The sequence below is a fragment of the Gallinula chloropus genome (assembly GCF_964237585.1).
Source record: "Gallinula chloropus genome assembly, chromosome: 5".
Taxonomy (NCBI): Eukaryota; Metazoa; Chordata; class Aves; order Gruiformes; family Rallidae; genus Gallinula; species Gallinula chloropus.
Window position 1 is genome coordinate 5,330,393 of NC_140090.1, and position 14,241 is coordinate 5,344,633.

At 40.0% G+C, this 14,241-nt stretch overlaps 1 protein-coding gene across 1 annotated transcript in view; it reads left to right on the plus strand.

The window, feature by feature from the left end:
- LRP1B (LDL receptor related protein 1B) overlaps window positions 1-14,241 on the plus strand; it is a gene marked incomplete at both ends in the record, with an annotated part of 709,648 nt that overhangs the window by 154,825 nt on the left and 540,582 nt on the right. Inside the window, one exon of the mRNA XM_084264363.1 lies at window positions 12,409-12,534. Within this exon, the coding sequence (XP_084120489.1) occupies window positions 12,409-12,534 (126 nt within the window). The remainder of the gene's footprint in view (window positions 1-12,408; window positions 12,535-14,241) is intronic.

Below are 14,241 nucleotides of genomic sequence, written 5' to 3' on the forward strand. Positions count from 1 at the left end.
CAGAAGTATTTTTACCCATCAGGTGAGAGGAGACTTCTGAACTGTGAACTGCCAGCTCCACGCTAGCCTGTGAGAAGTCATATTTTTAGTGCTGAGGAAATTAGTAGAACAAACGGGGGCATAATTACTGTGCTTTTACAATACTGACATCATACCTAATTATGGTTTAATCTACAGAACATACTGTTTGTTTAATAAGTCCCAGCAGAGATAGTTCAAGCATATGTTTTCATATCACCTGGAGGTAGCTGGGAACGACTGTGGCAACACTGTCAGGAAAGTGACAGTTTACAAGGCTTTACGTATTTTACAGTATAGGGCACGGCTCACCTCTGATATGCATGAAATCACTTAAAGGTAAGCAGTAATAAGCATTTTGAGCCAAAGTAGCTCAATGCAAGGAGAGCCTTTGTTCCCCTTTACGTGTGGTAAAACCAACGTGTAATTTCCCTAGCGCGATCTCAGCAGCTAGCGACGCTGGCAATGAAATCCTCAGCACCCCTCTTGCTGAAGTGAGGTCTGGTTGTTGCTAACAAAGGTTAAACATCGATCATCCTTTTGACCTGCAAAACTGATGATAGCTGCAGGTTTTATCCTGGGGATGTCTTTCCTTGGCTTTTATTTGAAGCTGACCGATTTTTCTTGAGCAGGAAGCTCTTGGTTTCCTCTCCTGCCTCCTCAGCCATCAGCTGAATTTTAATTATTGTTTCCCACGGGTGGTAATTCTCAAAGGTAACTTAGATTATTTTGGGGAGAGGAGAGTAGGGAACAAAGAGGAGCCTGAGTTTGTATTTCTGATGGTTTTCCTCCCACAGGTTTTGTTGTAAGGTGGGACCTTCCTCTGCGAACGCCCTGCTGTGTCGTGTTTATTCAGGTGCCTGCTAACTCCTTACTCAGCACGTCAGGCTCCTGAGCCTGGTTTCTGCAACTGCAGTGGAACTTTGGAAAAATTAGGGTTGCTTTGGCCACCCTTCAATCCTCGGATACCAGGACAGCTTGAGGAAAGCAGTTACATTAAAAATTAAATCCTTGATTTCTATATAAATCAAAAATTCACGTCTGTTGGTGGAATCATTCCTATCATCATAGTGACTGTTCTTGATGCTGTTGTTATAGTTTTCTAATGGGCTGTTTCTATCATCTGGGCCATCCTGTGTGACACAAACAGTTGTATGGATTGCAGGGATCTAAACCAGCAACAGCTGATATAAGTGTTCCCATATGAATAGTGCCTTTGAATTAAATGTTATTCCCTTTAAGGATGTGGGGCTTTTTTTGTTTTCGAAGTGACTGGTGGTAAACTTTTTCTTTTAATTCTCTCAATGAAGTTGCTTTAACGTTGTATCAAACAGTGTCTTTGCACAATAGAATTTCACCTTAATAAGCAAAAGAAATAGCCATCTAAGCTGATAGATCTTTGGGTTTGGTTTGCCTTTGAGTAATTTAATTATCAATTTTCATCTATGATGTTTTGAAACATTTGATAAATAGTTATCATAAAAACTTTTTGTATAGCATAAAGTACATGTTTTTCCCTGTGTGATGAACTGATGATGATCATAGAATGTAACCTCAGATGAGCGCCTCAGATGAGCTAGGAGGCTCTCTTCAGGGGTGGGTCATCCCTAACCTGCTTTAGCAACAGAAGTTTTTGTTATCAGTCCGTACCATAGGCCTGTGGTGGTCATCCCATCCATTTATGAGCTCAGCTCTTGTCCCTAGATTGAGAACATTGATGTTTTCCTTCTTGTTTCCAAGGAGAAAATGGGCAGATGTGTTCGTTAATCCTGCGTGTCGTTACTCCAGGCTAACATAACTCGCCTGATGCTATTCCTGCTGTCCTGTGTGGGATGATAAATCTGAGCAGGGATAGCTTCAAAACTTGTTTGTAGGTAGCTGGGTGACACTGGGCTGTTTTGGATGATGCTGTTGGCTGTATTTCTACAGAGCAGAAAGGTACTTCGGATATAAAGTCCATCCGTTATTTTGATGTGATGCTTCTTGGTAACATTGCCAGTTTAGACAGAATACAAGCTGCCCTTGTAAATACCACTTTAAATTTTCCAGTAGTAACTTTTTTACTAAATATTATATCTTCCTACCTCTAAATAATATGTTTGCCTACTCAGATATTCGCATTCAAGGCATACTAACAGCAGCAGCTAAAATCACAATACATTGTTCTCTAGTGGTGTGAAAATTATTATTCAACGAGTACATTTCTAAATTACACCTTAAATTATCAGCCTTGGATCGTGCTATCAAAAAAGTCGGACCTGAACTGCAGAAGATCACAATTTTAACTTCTTTCCTGACTGTTAAATTGCAATTAAGCCTATATTAAGCAACCCTTTGGTGTGCCATTGGCTTAATTCTTACCATTTAACTTAGAACTCTTGATTGGAGTTATTTAAAATAATGGACGTGACTTCGCTAGGGCCCAGAATAAATACAGAGTCATTTGGAGGATTGGTGTCAATTTAAAAATGATTTATATGAAAAACAGGTATTTTTTAGTTGTTGTTGCTGTAAGTTTTTAACGTATCTACAACATCTTTAATATTTTTTCTGAGCTGTTTCTGGTGTTAAAGTTCTGTATGCCATTCAATTTGAATACGTAACCTTGGTAATAAGACTTTCCTTTTAGCTGTTTATGGAGACTGTATTTAGAAAGCGGTTTTAGCTTGGTTTCTCCTGGTTCTTTCACCCTTATAAACAGTGTAAGGAGATCTTACAGCCTTTAACCCCATATCCTTGTATATTAATTAGGCCAATTTAGAAAGAACACGTATTAAACATATGTAGTTGCTTATGTTGGCAGATTTGTCTGTTTCAGTTCGTATAAATCTCTTGTTGCACAAACCAAACCCTTCATATTTAAGACTCTTCTGGTCATTGCAGTTGAATTATGTAATAGGCTTCCATCTGCTATCGAAACCTGCTCATCGTTACTCTCTGTCACTTGAAGTGGGATCATTCAGAGGTATGCTTAGCGACAGCAGGCTCGCTGCTCCCGCCTGTGAGAGCAGAGCAGGACAGGGCTTCCTGCCCAGCTGCAAATATCTCAATGTCTACTATCTTCTGATAAGGTTTTCTCCAAGTGTTGGTTCTCACTCCCCCTGTTTCTCCGTCCTCTGTGTCATTCTGTACTGTATTCACGCACTTAAATTGTGTGCCAGATGCACGTTCTTCCATACATCTCCCCCAGCCCATTATGTTAATCACTGTGGAGGGGGGTGGGGGGAAAAAACCACCCACCAGCTTTGCTATCCATCAAGCTTGGCCACTATCTCCGTGACACTGATCGTGGTTAGCAGAGCAGTTAGTACTAAGTGATTGGCAAGGGAATGACAAAGGAGTGGGTAGAGAAGATGGATAGTACCGTGTTGCTGCGCTGAGGGGTGAGCTGTACGCGGCAGTTGGGAGCTGGGTAAATATCTGATTGCAGTAACGATGGCTTGGCTGCCCGCCACGGCAAATGGGCTCTCTGGAAGAGTAGCTGAGTACTGGAATAGATGAGCTAAGTAGCAAGGAAGTTTCACTGCAGGATTTAAGAACTGTGTTGGTAACTGCTAGGTAGGCCTTAGGAAACCGGTCTGAGCCTTGCACCAGGGGAGCTGGACTGGGTGACCCCCTGAGGTCGCTGCTAGTCCTGGTATTTTTTTGAGGGTCTCTGAAGGTGCTGATGGCTCCCAGCTATTCCTGAAGCACACGCTTGGGAGGGAAGGGGGAAAGGCCCCTTGAACCCAAGGCAAGTAATAGAGCGTGTGAGCTTTGGGGATTTTTCTTGACCCAACCGTTTAGTTGCTGGAAGGCTGTACAATTTCAGGATCAATCGATCAGGTACAACGTTGGAAATGCAATTTTTGGGAAAACTTGTTCATGAGTCCCAGTACAAGCAAACTGCCCCCCAGTGATAGAATCTCCTCAGCATCCTCCTCTAGGGCAATAAAAGAGGCAGCAAAGACATTTCAATTCAGGTAGCTTAGAGTTCCTTACGTACTGCTTTGGGCTATTTCATCCTGTAAGATAACCCACTGATCATGGTTACTTTTGTGTCATTTAAATATAACTTTGTTTTCTGATTTTAAAGTCATCTGAGTTACCTGTATCTTAGTTACAAGTATCTTTCCTTCCATAAGTTATCTGTACTTTAAAAGAAAACTTTAAAATTTACTTTTATTCTAAGAGATGATAAACAGAGCTGATTTTTTTTTTTTTAATCTTCACTATGTTCTTGGTATCTTCAAATATTGCAGCAGCTTACTATGTGCTTTTTCCTCCTAGCTTGGGCAGATGCTGTTCTACTAGAGTTAAAAATCAGAAGAAATGGTTTTGCTATGTTTTACATGGTAATAAAACTACTGAATTAAAACAATGACATCAGTGATTACCTTTTGATATATGACATTTATCTAAATTACTTATCTTTCAGTATTTGTTAAAAGTATAGTATGTGAAAATTCACAATGATACAACATCTGCCCAACAGAGAACTTCTCAAAGGTATTGTAATAAGCTATATAAGGAATATTTTCAGCTTTCAAAGGGGAAAACATTGCATTTGGCCTTAATTAAATAATCAAGTCAGGATTCTCCTCCTACTTAAGAAAAAGAAGCTATTTTGCCCTGAAAATATTACAGTGGAATCTGGAAGCTTTGCAACTAGCCACATTGAAAGTGTAACTAGGAAATGGTTAAGTTAAAACAGCTGACAGAGTGAGTAGATGAAAAAGATCCATTTGAAGTCCTGCTCAGGGGCACAGTAAGTGGCACACTGCGTTGATTTGGGTCTGAAATCAGCTCAGGGTGACTTTTTCTCAGTCCCAATCCTTCTGCTCCTTTTTTCTCCTTTTTGTTTGTCTTTGAAAGTTCATCTTTCAAACCTTTTTTAGATTTGATCCAGTAACTGAAAGCCTTAGTCCTTTCTCCACTGAGCTTCCCAAAGAAACAGGGAACATGGATTTCTACCACAAATGTATTGTGCAGTCTCTTTCTCTTGGATGTGTATGTTTCTTTTGCTTATCAAGGTATCTACTTGGATTGGGATGTGAATCATGGATGGAGTGTCCTGTGAAGGTTCCTCCTTATGAAAACTGGGAGGGCTATGTGATTTTTTTTCATCACAACCATTTTCCCTGACAAGGGGGAAAACAAATGAAATTACACCAAAGCAAATGAAATTATAGCATTATGGCTACACCGTGATAATACAGACCAAGGTGGGGAGCCAGAGATGTTTCCACACTCCATATAAATTGTTTCTTCAAAGACATTTTGCCCTTTGGCACAGGAAAGGGAGATCAAGTTTGTTTCGGTGGAAACCTTTGCGGGCTTTCCACAAATGAGAGCGTTTTTCACTCACGTTCACTCTAGCACTGTCTAGCTGTCAGCAGCTAAAAGGGCATGTTGTTGACTCTGTTATGGGCCTTGTCATCCTTCATACCTAGGGGGATAAGTGATGGTCACTTTGACCCTCCGTCCTGACATTAACAGTCAGTCTAAGTCTGGCTGTTTAGATAGAAGGACAACTTCACCCTGGGGAAACATGGTTGTGTGTTGCCTTCAATCTTCAAGGAGGAAGAAGATAATTGGGAAGAGCTGGTTCATAGGGATCTTGTCAGGACCCTGACTTCCTTTTTATACAGGGCTACTTGGAGTAGGGATTGGCAAATGACAAGATTACAGGTAATGTTTTTTTTATTAGTATACCTCTGTGGTATTAAAGAAGACATCTGGCTATTCTGTAGTATTTTTGTGTCATTAGAGAACATCACTATCATGTCATTTCGTAGTTTGCTGAGATACATATGATTGTGTGACCCTGTGCTGATTAGGTAAAAATTGTCTCAGGAATATTTGGGCCTTTCTCATTATCTGACTGTTTCTTAGATTTCTTTATCCATGAAGTGTGCCAAATTAAGGCTGAATAATAACCATCTCTGGTTCAAAACCACAGGAGGGGACTTGGGGTCAGCCCCCTTAAGGGAAATAACTTTTTTTGTCAAATGAGGAGGAAAAATGAAAGGAGTGAGGCTGACCATGGGCTTATCACCTGCCCACCTCCGAAAATACTTGTGGGTTTGTATGAAACAGTGCCTGTTTCCAGTTATCTTGTTAACACTGGTCTCCAACAGTGTTTTCTCATCTTGATCCATAAGTTCCAGTAGCACTGACCCCTGAAAAACACGAAGAATTACTGTAGCTGTGTGATGTAAATAAGGAATTTGAGTGTGAATATTTATGGACCAGGTTATGGGCTGGCAAGTCGGATGTCTGGTGTCAATCAAAAGACTGACCAGACTCTAAACAAGATCTCTGTGACCTTGTTTGGGGGAAGATGTGCATGCAGAGCAAACCTTGCATGGTGGTATTAAGTATGTGTAGCATGAACTGAACTGGCACTTTTAATGACTGGTCTGTGTGCTTTGCCTATGGTTAAAGCAGTTAGGGTGACAGAGCAGTGGAATAGGCTGCCCAGGGGTTGTGGAGTCTCCTTCTCTGGAGATATACAAGACCTGTCTGGACCTCATCCTGTGCGACCTGTGCTAGGGACCCTGCTTTGGCAAGGGGTTGGACCCAATGAGCTCTGGAGGTCCCTTCCAAACCCTAAGATTCTGTGATCAGTAAGTGCTGAGTAAGTGATAACTAATATGCCAAGAACTGAGTAAATATACACAAAACATATGTAATATTCCTGTTTAAGACTGCTGTATGCATTGGAACATACAGCTCATCAAGTCCCTTTGCACCCCGGAAGTACAAATCAGGGTCTGGTACATCTTGAGAGAGGTTTTTGGATCCTGTGAATAAAATCTGACTGAACAGAGTGTTGTGTGGGCCTGGGTAGGACAGAAATAAGATACCTTTTTTTTTCAATACCTGAATGTAATACTGTGTACTGTTTTTGCAAGGATTTTGTCAGTAGTTTAGTGCAGCTGAAAGGTAAATTTTATATGGTATGCGGGGCTCTAAAAATGTCAATTTAACTCAAAAGGTATAAAAGGTTGGAAAAGGATTAATAAAAGTCTGAAAAGTCGTAAGTAGGAAATGCTGTGCATGCTTTTTCTTCCCATCTCCCTTTCAGTTACAGTAATTTAGGTTTTAGCATATGATGAATTCTATCATAAATTACTACAGGAATATACTTTTCAACTTTTTTTGAGTAAATTTTGCAGAAACTAATCTGCAAACCCTTCCATGTTTCAGTGAGAGATCAAAGAAAATCCCAAATGGAAAACATGCTTTTGAGAAAGGGGGGGAAAAAGATGTTCTGAGTTTTTAAGCTCTTGTAATGAAGATAACTTAATTAAAATCAAAGCAAAACTAATTAAGAACTTTACAGTGCAGGGTTTTGGTTGCATGATATTCCTGAAACAATGCAGAATGGGTTTATCATTATTGGTGGAGGTGCCTGTTAGTGTAGACAAGTGATGCAGTCACCAGTGGATCCAAATGAAGATGTACAGCTATATTACAGTTTTCTGACCTCCTTTGTTTGCCTCTCAACTCTTAGTTTTCCTGCTCTTTTGCTTCTGAAAAACTTGCAATTTTTGCAGATTCCCTGTCTTTCCCAGGAATTTTGACTGGCTACACAGTTGGGGACAAACTGCCTGAGCACTTGCCTGCTTTTGTTTTTATTATTCATGGGTTTTACGGTTTTTTCCTTGATCTTGCCATTCCCAAATTGAAAAGGAAAGCATGTTTGCACACACATTGCCCTATTTATTCTGTGCCTTTATCCTTCCCTTCTCCTTCTCGAAAAAGGAGAAATTGAAAAACCCCAAAGTTCTTTGTTTCAGTTGAACCATGGTAAAAATACCTTTTATGAGTGGAAAGCTTGACGAAATTCATGAAACATTCTTACTGCAATTTTATCTTAAGCTATTTGTATAAAAGCTTTTAAAAATTATGTGATGATGATGTTTTATCCCCAAGCATTTGTTGGCATGGCATCATTCAGAAGCTTCCCTTTGGATGTGGGTTTCGGATGAGTTGGCACATGTGGTTTTTATGAATATCTAGTGAAAGCCAAATGAGCAAACTCCCCACTATAATGGATCAAGACTTTATTAGACCGAATTTTATTCACTTTCAAGAGTGTTGCCTTATGGGACACCTGTGTTTTTGGGCTCTCAGGTGTTGTTAGCAGACGGAGATTGGAGTGCTTTGTGTGTGTGTGTTTAGGGGTGTGTGTGTGTGTGTGTGTGTGTGTGTGTGTGTGTGTGTGTGTGTGTGTGTGTGTGTGAGGGTCACCTGGGCTGAAGCCTGGCAGATCCACAGGGAGCCCAAGTGATGGACTTCTGAAAGCAGGGCAACGCTGGCGCCTGCAGGGAGAGACAGTTCCAGAAATACGATGTCTCCTCTGCCTGTCTGGTTCCTTGGTGAAGGCAGATATTAATTAGATTCACAACGAATCATTTACATTCTTGTGATAGAGCTGAAGAAACACTCAATTATATAAATGTTATCTCCTGTATAGTTCTTTTCAAGAACCCCGTTGACCTGTTTTTCATAATTGTGTTCCTTCAAATAAGGAGGATTCAGGCACCTTTTGACCTCTACCAGTCAATGCGATGGCTGACAGTGATCTTTATCCCTCAGCACTTAGGAGCTGAACACATATTTACAGAGGCAACTGCCTTATTATATTCAGAGTGTTCCTGTTGTAGGCAGACACCAGCCACTGGCTCATATGCTGGGCTTTTGTGTGTCTGTCTGTCTTTCCCTCACCTTGTGCCTATGAACAGCACAATGGAAATTTGGTTTTCCATGTTTATTGTCATTGCATAAAGTGTAATTGCAGTTACTTTTCTAATGGAGATTTTGAGCTTTTTTCTCTTTAAAAAATATGCCTATCTTTAAAAAAAACAAACCAAAACACATTTTTGGCTCTAGAAACATTGCCTTTAAAAGAAAGCATCAACTTCTTTCTTTTACACTTTTTTCTTTTAAACTTTCCTTCTAAGAGGCGTTGCCAGGTGTTTGCAACATAGGCTAGGAGCACTATCCTTTGGGAGGCAAAGCTTTCATTTACCCATAGAGAGCTGATTTCTAACCATCTGCTCCGTATCTCAAAGAATTGGTATGTTAAAAATGTGAATTCTTCTCATCCTCTGGGAACCTGCCTGTACAACACACATAATGCAGGAGGAAACGGTGTGCAGAGAGACTTCACTGAAAAGAACTATTTTTCCTCACTTATAAGGCTTAGATGACCATTTTTAAGGAAGTGTTTTTAAAAAAACAAAGAACCTACTAATTGGCACGTTTTTATGATTAATTAGTCCAATTGATTTTGTAAAGATAGCAGCTGAAAATAAAAATAATTCTACAGATACACAGAATAAACCAGTTTGGAAAAAATGGTTTCAGAGCCAATAAAACCCTCAGCTAATATTAAGCATCTTTATTCTAATCAAGATCTATTTTTCAAAATGTTTTATAAGGTGATTTTTTTTTTTATTCTGCGAGCTTTTTCTTGAGCTAGAGAATATAAAAAGCTTAGATCTCCATAATTTCTCCATAATTCCTGTGCTGTTGCACAAAATACAAACCAGGAACTTAATTATATGGAAATAGCAAAATTATTTCAGTTTTCAGAAGTCAAAAACAAGCCTTTTTGTTTTTTTCCTTCTCCCCTACAAGCCCCTAAGCTGAAAACCGAACTGTATATGAAATAGCTTTTTAGAACTTGTTTGTGTCCAGTTAGTGAGGTTATTTGCATAACTTTTGCCTAAAATAAGAAGAAATGTATGGTTTAGTTGTGTGGATCTATGTGACCATGTGCAGCTGTAGAAGAACCTGGTGCACTAACAGCCAAGGGATAATCACCTACACCTTACTCATCCTCAAAAATCTCTTGTTCCTCAAAGAAACAAGGTTAAAAAAATACCCAAAACAAACCAACCAACCAAGCTTAACTTCTTATTTCCCAGCAGCTTTTTGAGTTGGACACTCATTTCCCTTGAGCATGGTGAAAGGATATTTCCCTCTTCTCTATAGCTCCTCATCTGAATGCCATTTACTCGGATATTTGTGGTTTTTCTCCAAGCTTTCCATCAGATTCCTGATCACTACAGCTGGCAGTAGCGTTGTTCGGGTGTATTTTGACTGTCTGTTGACTCTGCGGATTGTAGAGGGATTGTGTTATGTATGAAAGTAGAAAATAGTATTTTCACAACTTCATTTTTGTGTTTATTCATTAATGTTTGTTCACTTAGCTGCCACTTTAGAAATCTAAAAAAAAAAAAAAGCATTTAGAGAAATTGTAATTTAAAGTAATTTGGTCTTATGAGTCTTTATTCATGCAAGCTACCCATTTCAGCTATTTTTTGTCTTTGAGAAATAATTACATACCAAAAGAAGAAAATATTGAATGGATACTTTGAGCACATAAGTGTTCTGCTATGGTTCTGATACTTAAGATAAAGCCATCAATTAAAAAGTTATTGAGCAGTAGAAATAATTGGACATGGTAGATAAATGGTCCTGGGGTTAGTTTTAGAAGGTCTTTAGGAACAGTGATGTAATATGCAGAAAAGGACAGCTGACACTCTGCTTCCAGGTTTCTGCAAAGGAACAGAAATTCATTATGGACTTCAGATTTTTCTCATACAACTCTGAAATATCTTTGAAATACTGAAAGTTGCCAAACTCCAGTCCTTTTTCTGACTTCCAAGATGTTTTTTCAAGAATTGCTATCAAAGCAAGACCTTGAATCACCTCTGAAAGGTTTAAGCAAAGCCACCTCCATGTGCATGTGAATATACACTTTCAATCACAGTCACTCCTTTTTTCCAGAGAAGATAACTTAAATGACTGAGCATTGTTTGCTGTTGAAGTAAAGCCAAGGAATTAAACTGTAACACAGATGTTTTGATTCCTGCAGTTACAGAAGCCATATGAAACCTATTTACATAATAGTTGCAACTCTGACTCGTGTGAAACTCTGTGCCTCAATAGTGTGAGACTGACCTAGAAAGAGGTGTGCACATTTGAAATGATGGGTTGATTGTAAGAAAGTGTTCCCATTGTTACTTCCTAGTGTTATAATACACAAAGTCCCGAAAACTGTGCTGTGAGAACTCAGTCAGCTTTACAAGCATGTTTAGAAACACATCCTAGAGGGATTAGGCAACACAACGTGCATAGTGCCTGCAAAATAGGTATCCTGTTGAGAAGGCCAGCTGAGTTGGTCCAGGGAATGGTGTTGGTTTTGTTACTATGCTAATTGCTAGTTGACATATCAGAGTAAGACCTGAATATTGTGATGCTTCTTGAGAAGTTGAAGCACTTCACTACAGGTTGCAGTGGGGAAGGTTGTTCCTGAGAGCTTCTCGGTTTGGCAGGTGCTGAAGGAAATGGTGTGCAGGGCACCGACAGCCCATTAACAGCAACAGAAGTACCTGTATCTGCTGCCTTTTAGATGAACTGAGCCCAGGGGTAGAGCTACAAGTGGAAGTGGGCTTAATTCCCTCCTTATTGCTACCTAGTTTAATATTGTAACAGCAGCTGCTCCCGGGAAGTTACTTCTCACTTGTATCAGTGTAAAGATAACCAAGGAACCTTTTCCACGTGATGTAGATTTATGGAAGGCTGAAAAAAGGAACATCATACATTGCAGAGAGACTTTATGAGCTTTAATGCTAGAATAGTTGTACATTAATGTTTGAGTGGCTTTCAGCTCATTAACTCTAGATCTGAAGGCCATCAGACTTGTGGTTGAGTCCAGAAGATAGTTTAGGTGTGCCAGGCTTCCAAAACTCCCTTTTTAAGGCCATGGATTTCAAGGTGCCTCGGTGTTGATGTTAAATAACTAAATCCTTTGTGGGCAAATTTGTCACAGGAAATATAGAACAGTTTTTATATAAAACAAAGATTGGATTTGGTCTTTTAAATAAGTACCTGAAGAAACAGTAAAAAATACATGTTTATTTAAAAGGACCTTTGACTGCTTACAGAAATTCATCCTTTAAAATTTGATTGCTTGAAGCAACCATTGGAAAATACTTTCTGGTGCAGGGAAAGAGAACTGGGTACCTCCCTGCTGAGTACATGAAACTAAAGGTGGTTGGTTTCTATCTAGTGAACACACTTCATGGTGAAATAGAGGAAAATTGGATTTTTTAAAGCTCTATTTCATAGAGGTGGTTTATACCACTGCCATTCATGTCTGGATTGAACAGCTGCAGGATGCTCCCAGTGAGACCCTGTGGCTGGATGGGAGAGCTGTGCAGAGTATGTCAGGTCACTGCCATTAGAAAGCTCTTCAAAGTACAACGTCACATTGTTTCTATCATTTGCTTTGATTTCTCACTTCAGAACCACCTTAACTTTGCATTTTCCTTGTGCCACTTCATTTTCCTTCATTTTTAATCATCACATTTTAAACACTCTCGTTTTCAGAACAACATCACTTATGTGACGTAGGAGAGTTTCGGTGTCATGATCGCGTGACTTGTGTCTCCCACCACTGGCTGTGTGATGGAGAACCCGATTGTCCTGATGATTCAGATGAGTCTTTAGACACATGTAAGTAAAGACGGTGCCACTCTATTTTATCTTCCTTTTAACAGTAGCCTTTATTGTTCTACTAACTGCACAATCAAAAGGATGGATTCTAGTTTGATTTTTTTTTTTGTTTAAAAAACCCCTGGATATCAAGGGGAACAGGTTACTTTCACTTTGTAGGTGAGAGACAAAAGAAATGGAAGAGATGGAAGGTGTTTTGTTCATGTGCCACTTTGTAATGAACGCTGTCGCCAGGGCATATGCTCCCTGTGCTCTCGCTGAGCTGTGGATGAGCTGTAGAGGGCAGAGCCAAAGTCAGGGAGAGGAAAAATACATTCCCCTAGAGCAGGGGGGTGGTGAGAAGGAGATGAATAGTGCAACATGTTTGCAGGAGAAGTATGAAAAGCATGCAGGCATCAAAGGCAGGAATGAAAGAAGATGTAAAAACTATGAGGGGCGAAGAAGCAAAGAAAGGAAAATGAGGGAGAGCTTTAATAAATGATGTTTAATTGTAATAAAAGACCTTGGGTTTGTTTTTTTTTTTTTTAAATGTGGCTAAGAGCTTCTGAAGACCAGAGTATAAACCTTACAGACTCTTCTCTTACCAGCTTTGCAGGCAACTGATGAGGTGATATTAAATCTAAATGGTCCCATTTCCGTTTTTGTGAGGAAAATGAGGGAATTTCCTGATTTTTATCCCCAGGATAATCACTTAATGTAACAGGAGAACCATGTATTTTGTATCAAAGCAATCAGGAAAGCTAGAAATGGGGTTTACTGCTAAAAGAAAATATCAAATATCAGACAGGATTTAGGAGTTTAAAATGAGGGACAGAAATTCAAGATGTCTGGAAACTCTTTCTGTCTGGGCAAACATTGCACCCATGATTGCAACCTTCCTGCTCTGGCGTTTGCTCTCTGGAGCAGATAGGAAAATTACCTTGGGGGCTGTGGTGAGGGTGCTCTGATTACTGCCTTTGAAACACTTAGGGATTCTCAGAAACGAAATACTGTAGTTGGAAGCACCAGGTACAGTCAAGATTGTATTGCTGCGCTGATGATTGACTACCGTCTTCTCTAAGATAATATTTTCAAGCGTAGTGTTAGTATCTGCAGCTGAAAGTTTTTCTGCTACCTAATGAATGTTGTGGTAAGGCACAGAAACAGTTGCATGCAGCTTTTAATTTGCTTCTTGATATTAAGCAGATAGTTCCCGATCCAGCAGCTTGCAGGGTGCCTAGGTGTTTTCCTCTCAAGAACTTTTCACCTTTATTTTAACGGACCACGTGTGTTCAGTAATGCCATTTAGAGTTGCACCATATTAAAAACATAACCTTTGATGTTTATTGCTGGCTTGAAGAAAGGGGGACGGGGTGGGAAAGCAAGTCTGTGCTCTTCTTGGCATCAGCCAGCCTGGTCCTCTTCGAAGCAACCTCCCCTCTCCAAATGCTAACGGGTTCTGTAAGATGCTTCGGCTGCCCTAAGTCAAAGGTAGAGGTTAGCATTGTTTTTCTGGCTGTAGAGCGGGAAGATATTTGAATCCTGATGCATGTACAGCTTATGTAGCCCTTTCCTGACAAGCTGCTGGGGAGCCTGGGCAATGCCTGACCACACCAGCCGAGAAGGTGATTACCTCGGGTCTGGTGCCCTGACTCGCCCCTGCAGTTCGACTCAGCTCTCTGGGAGAACCAAGTGACAGCGCTGGGGTGCCAGGGAAACTTTCCTACC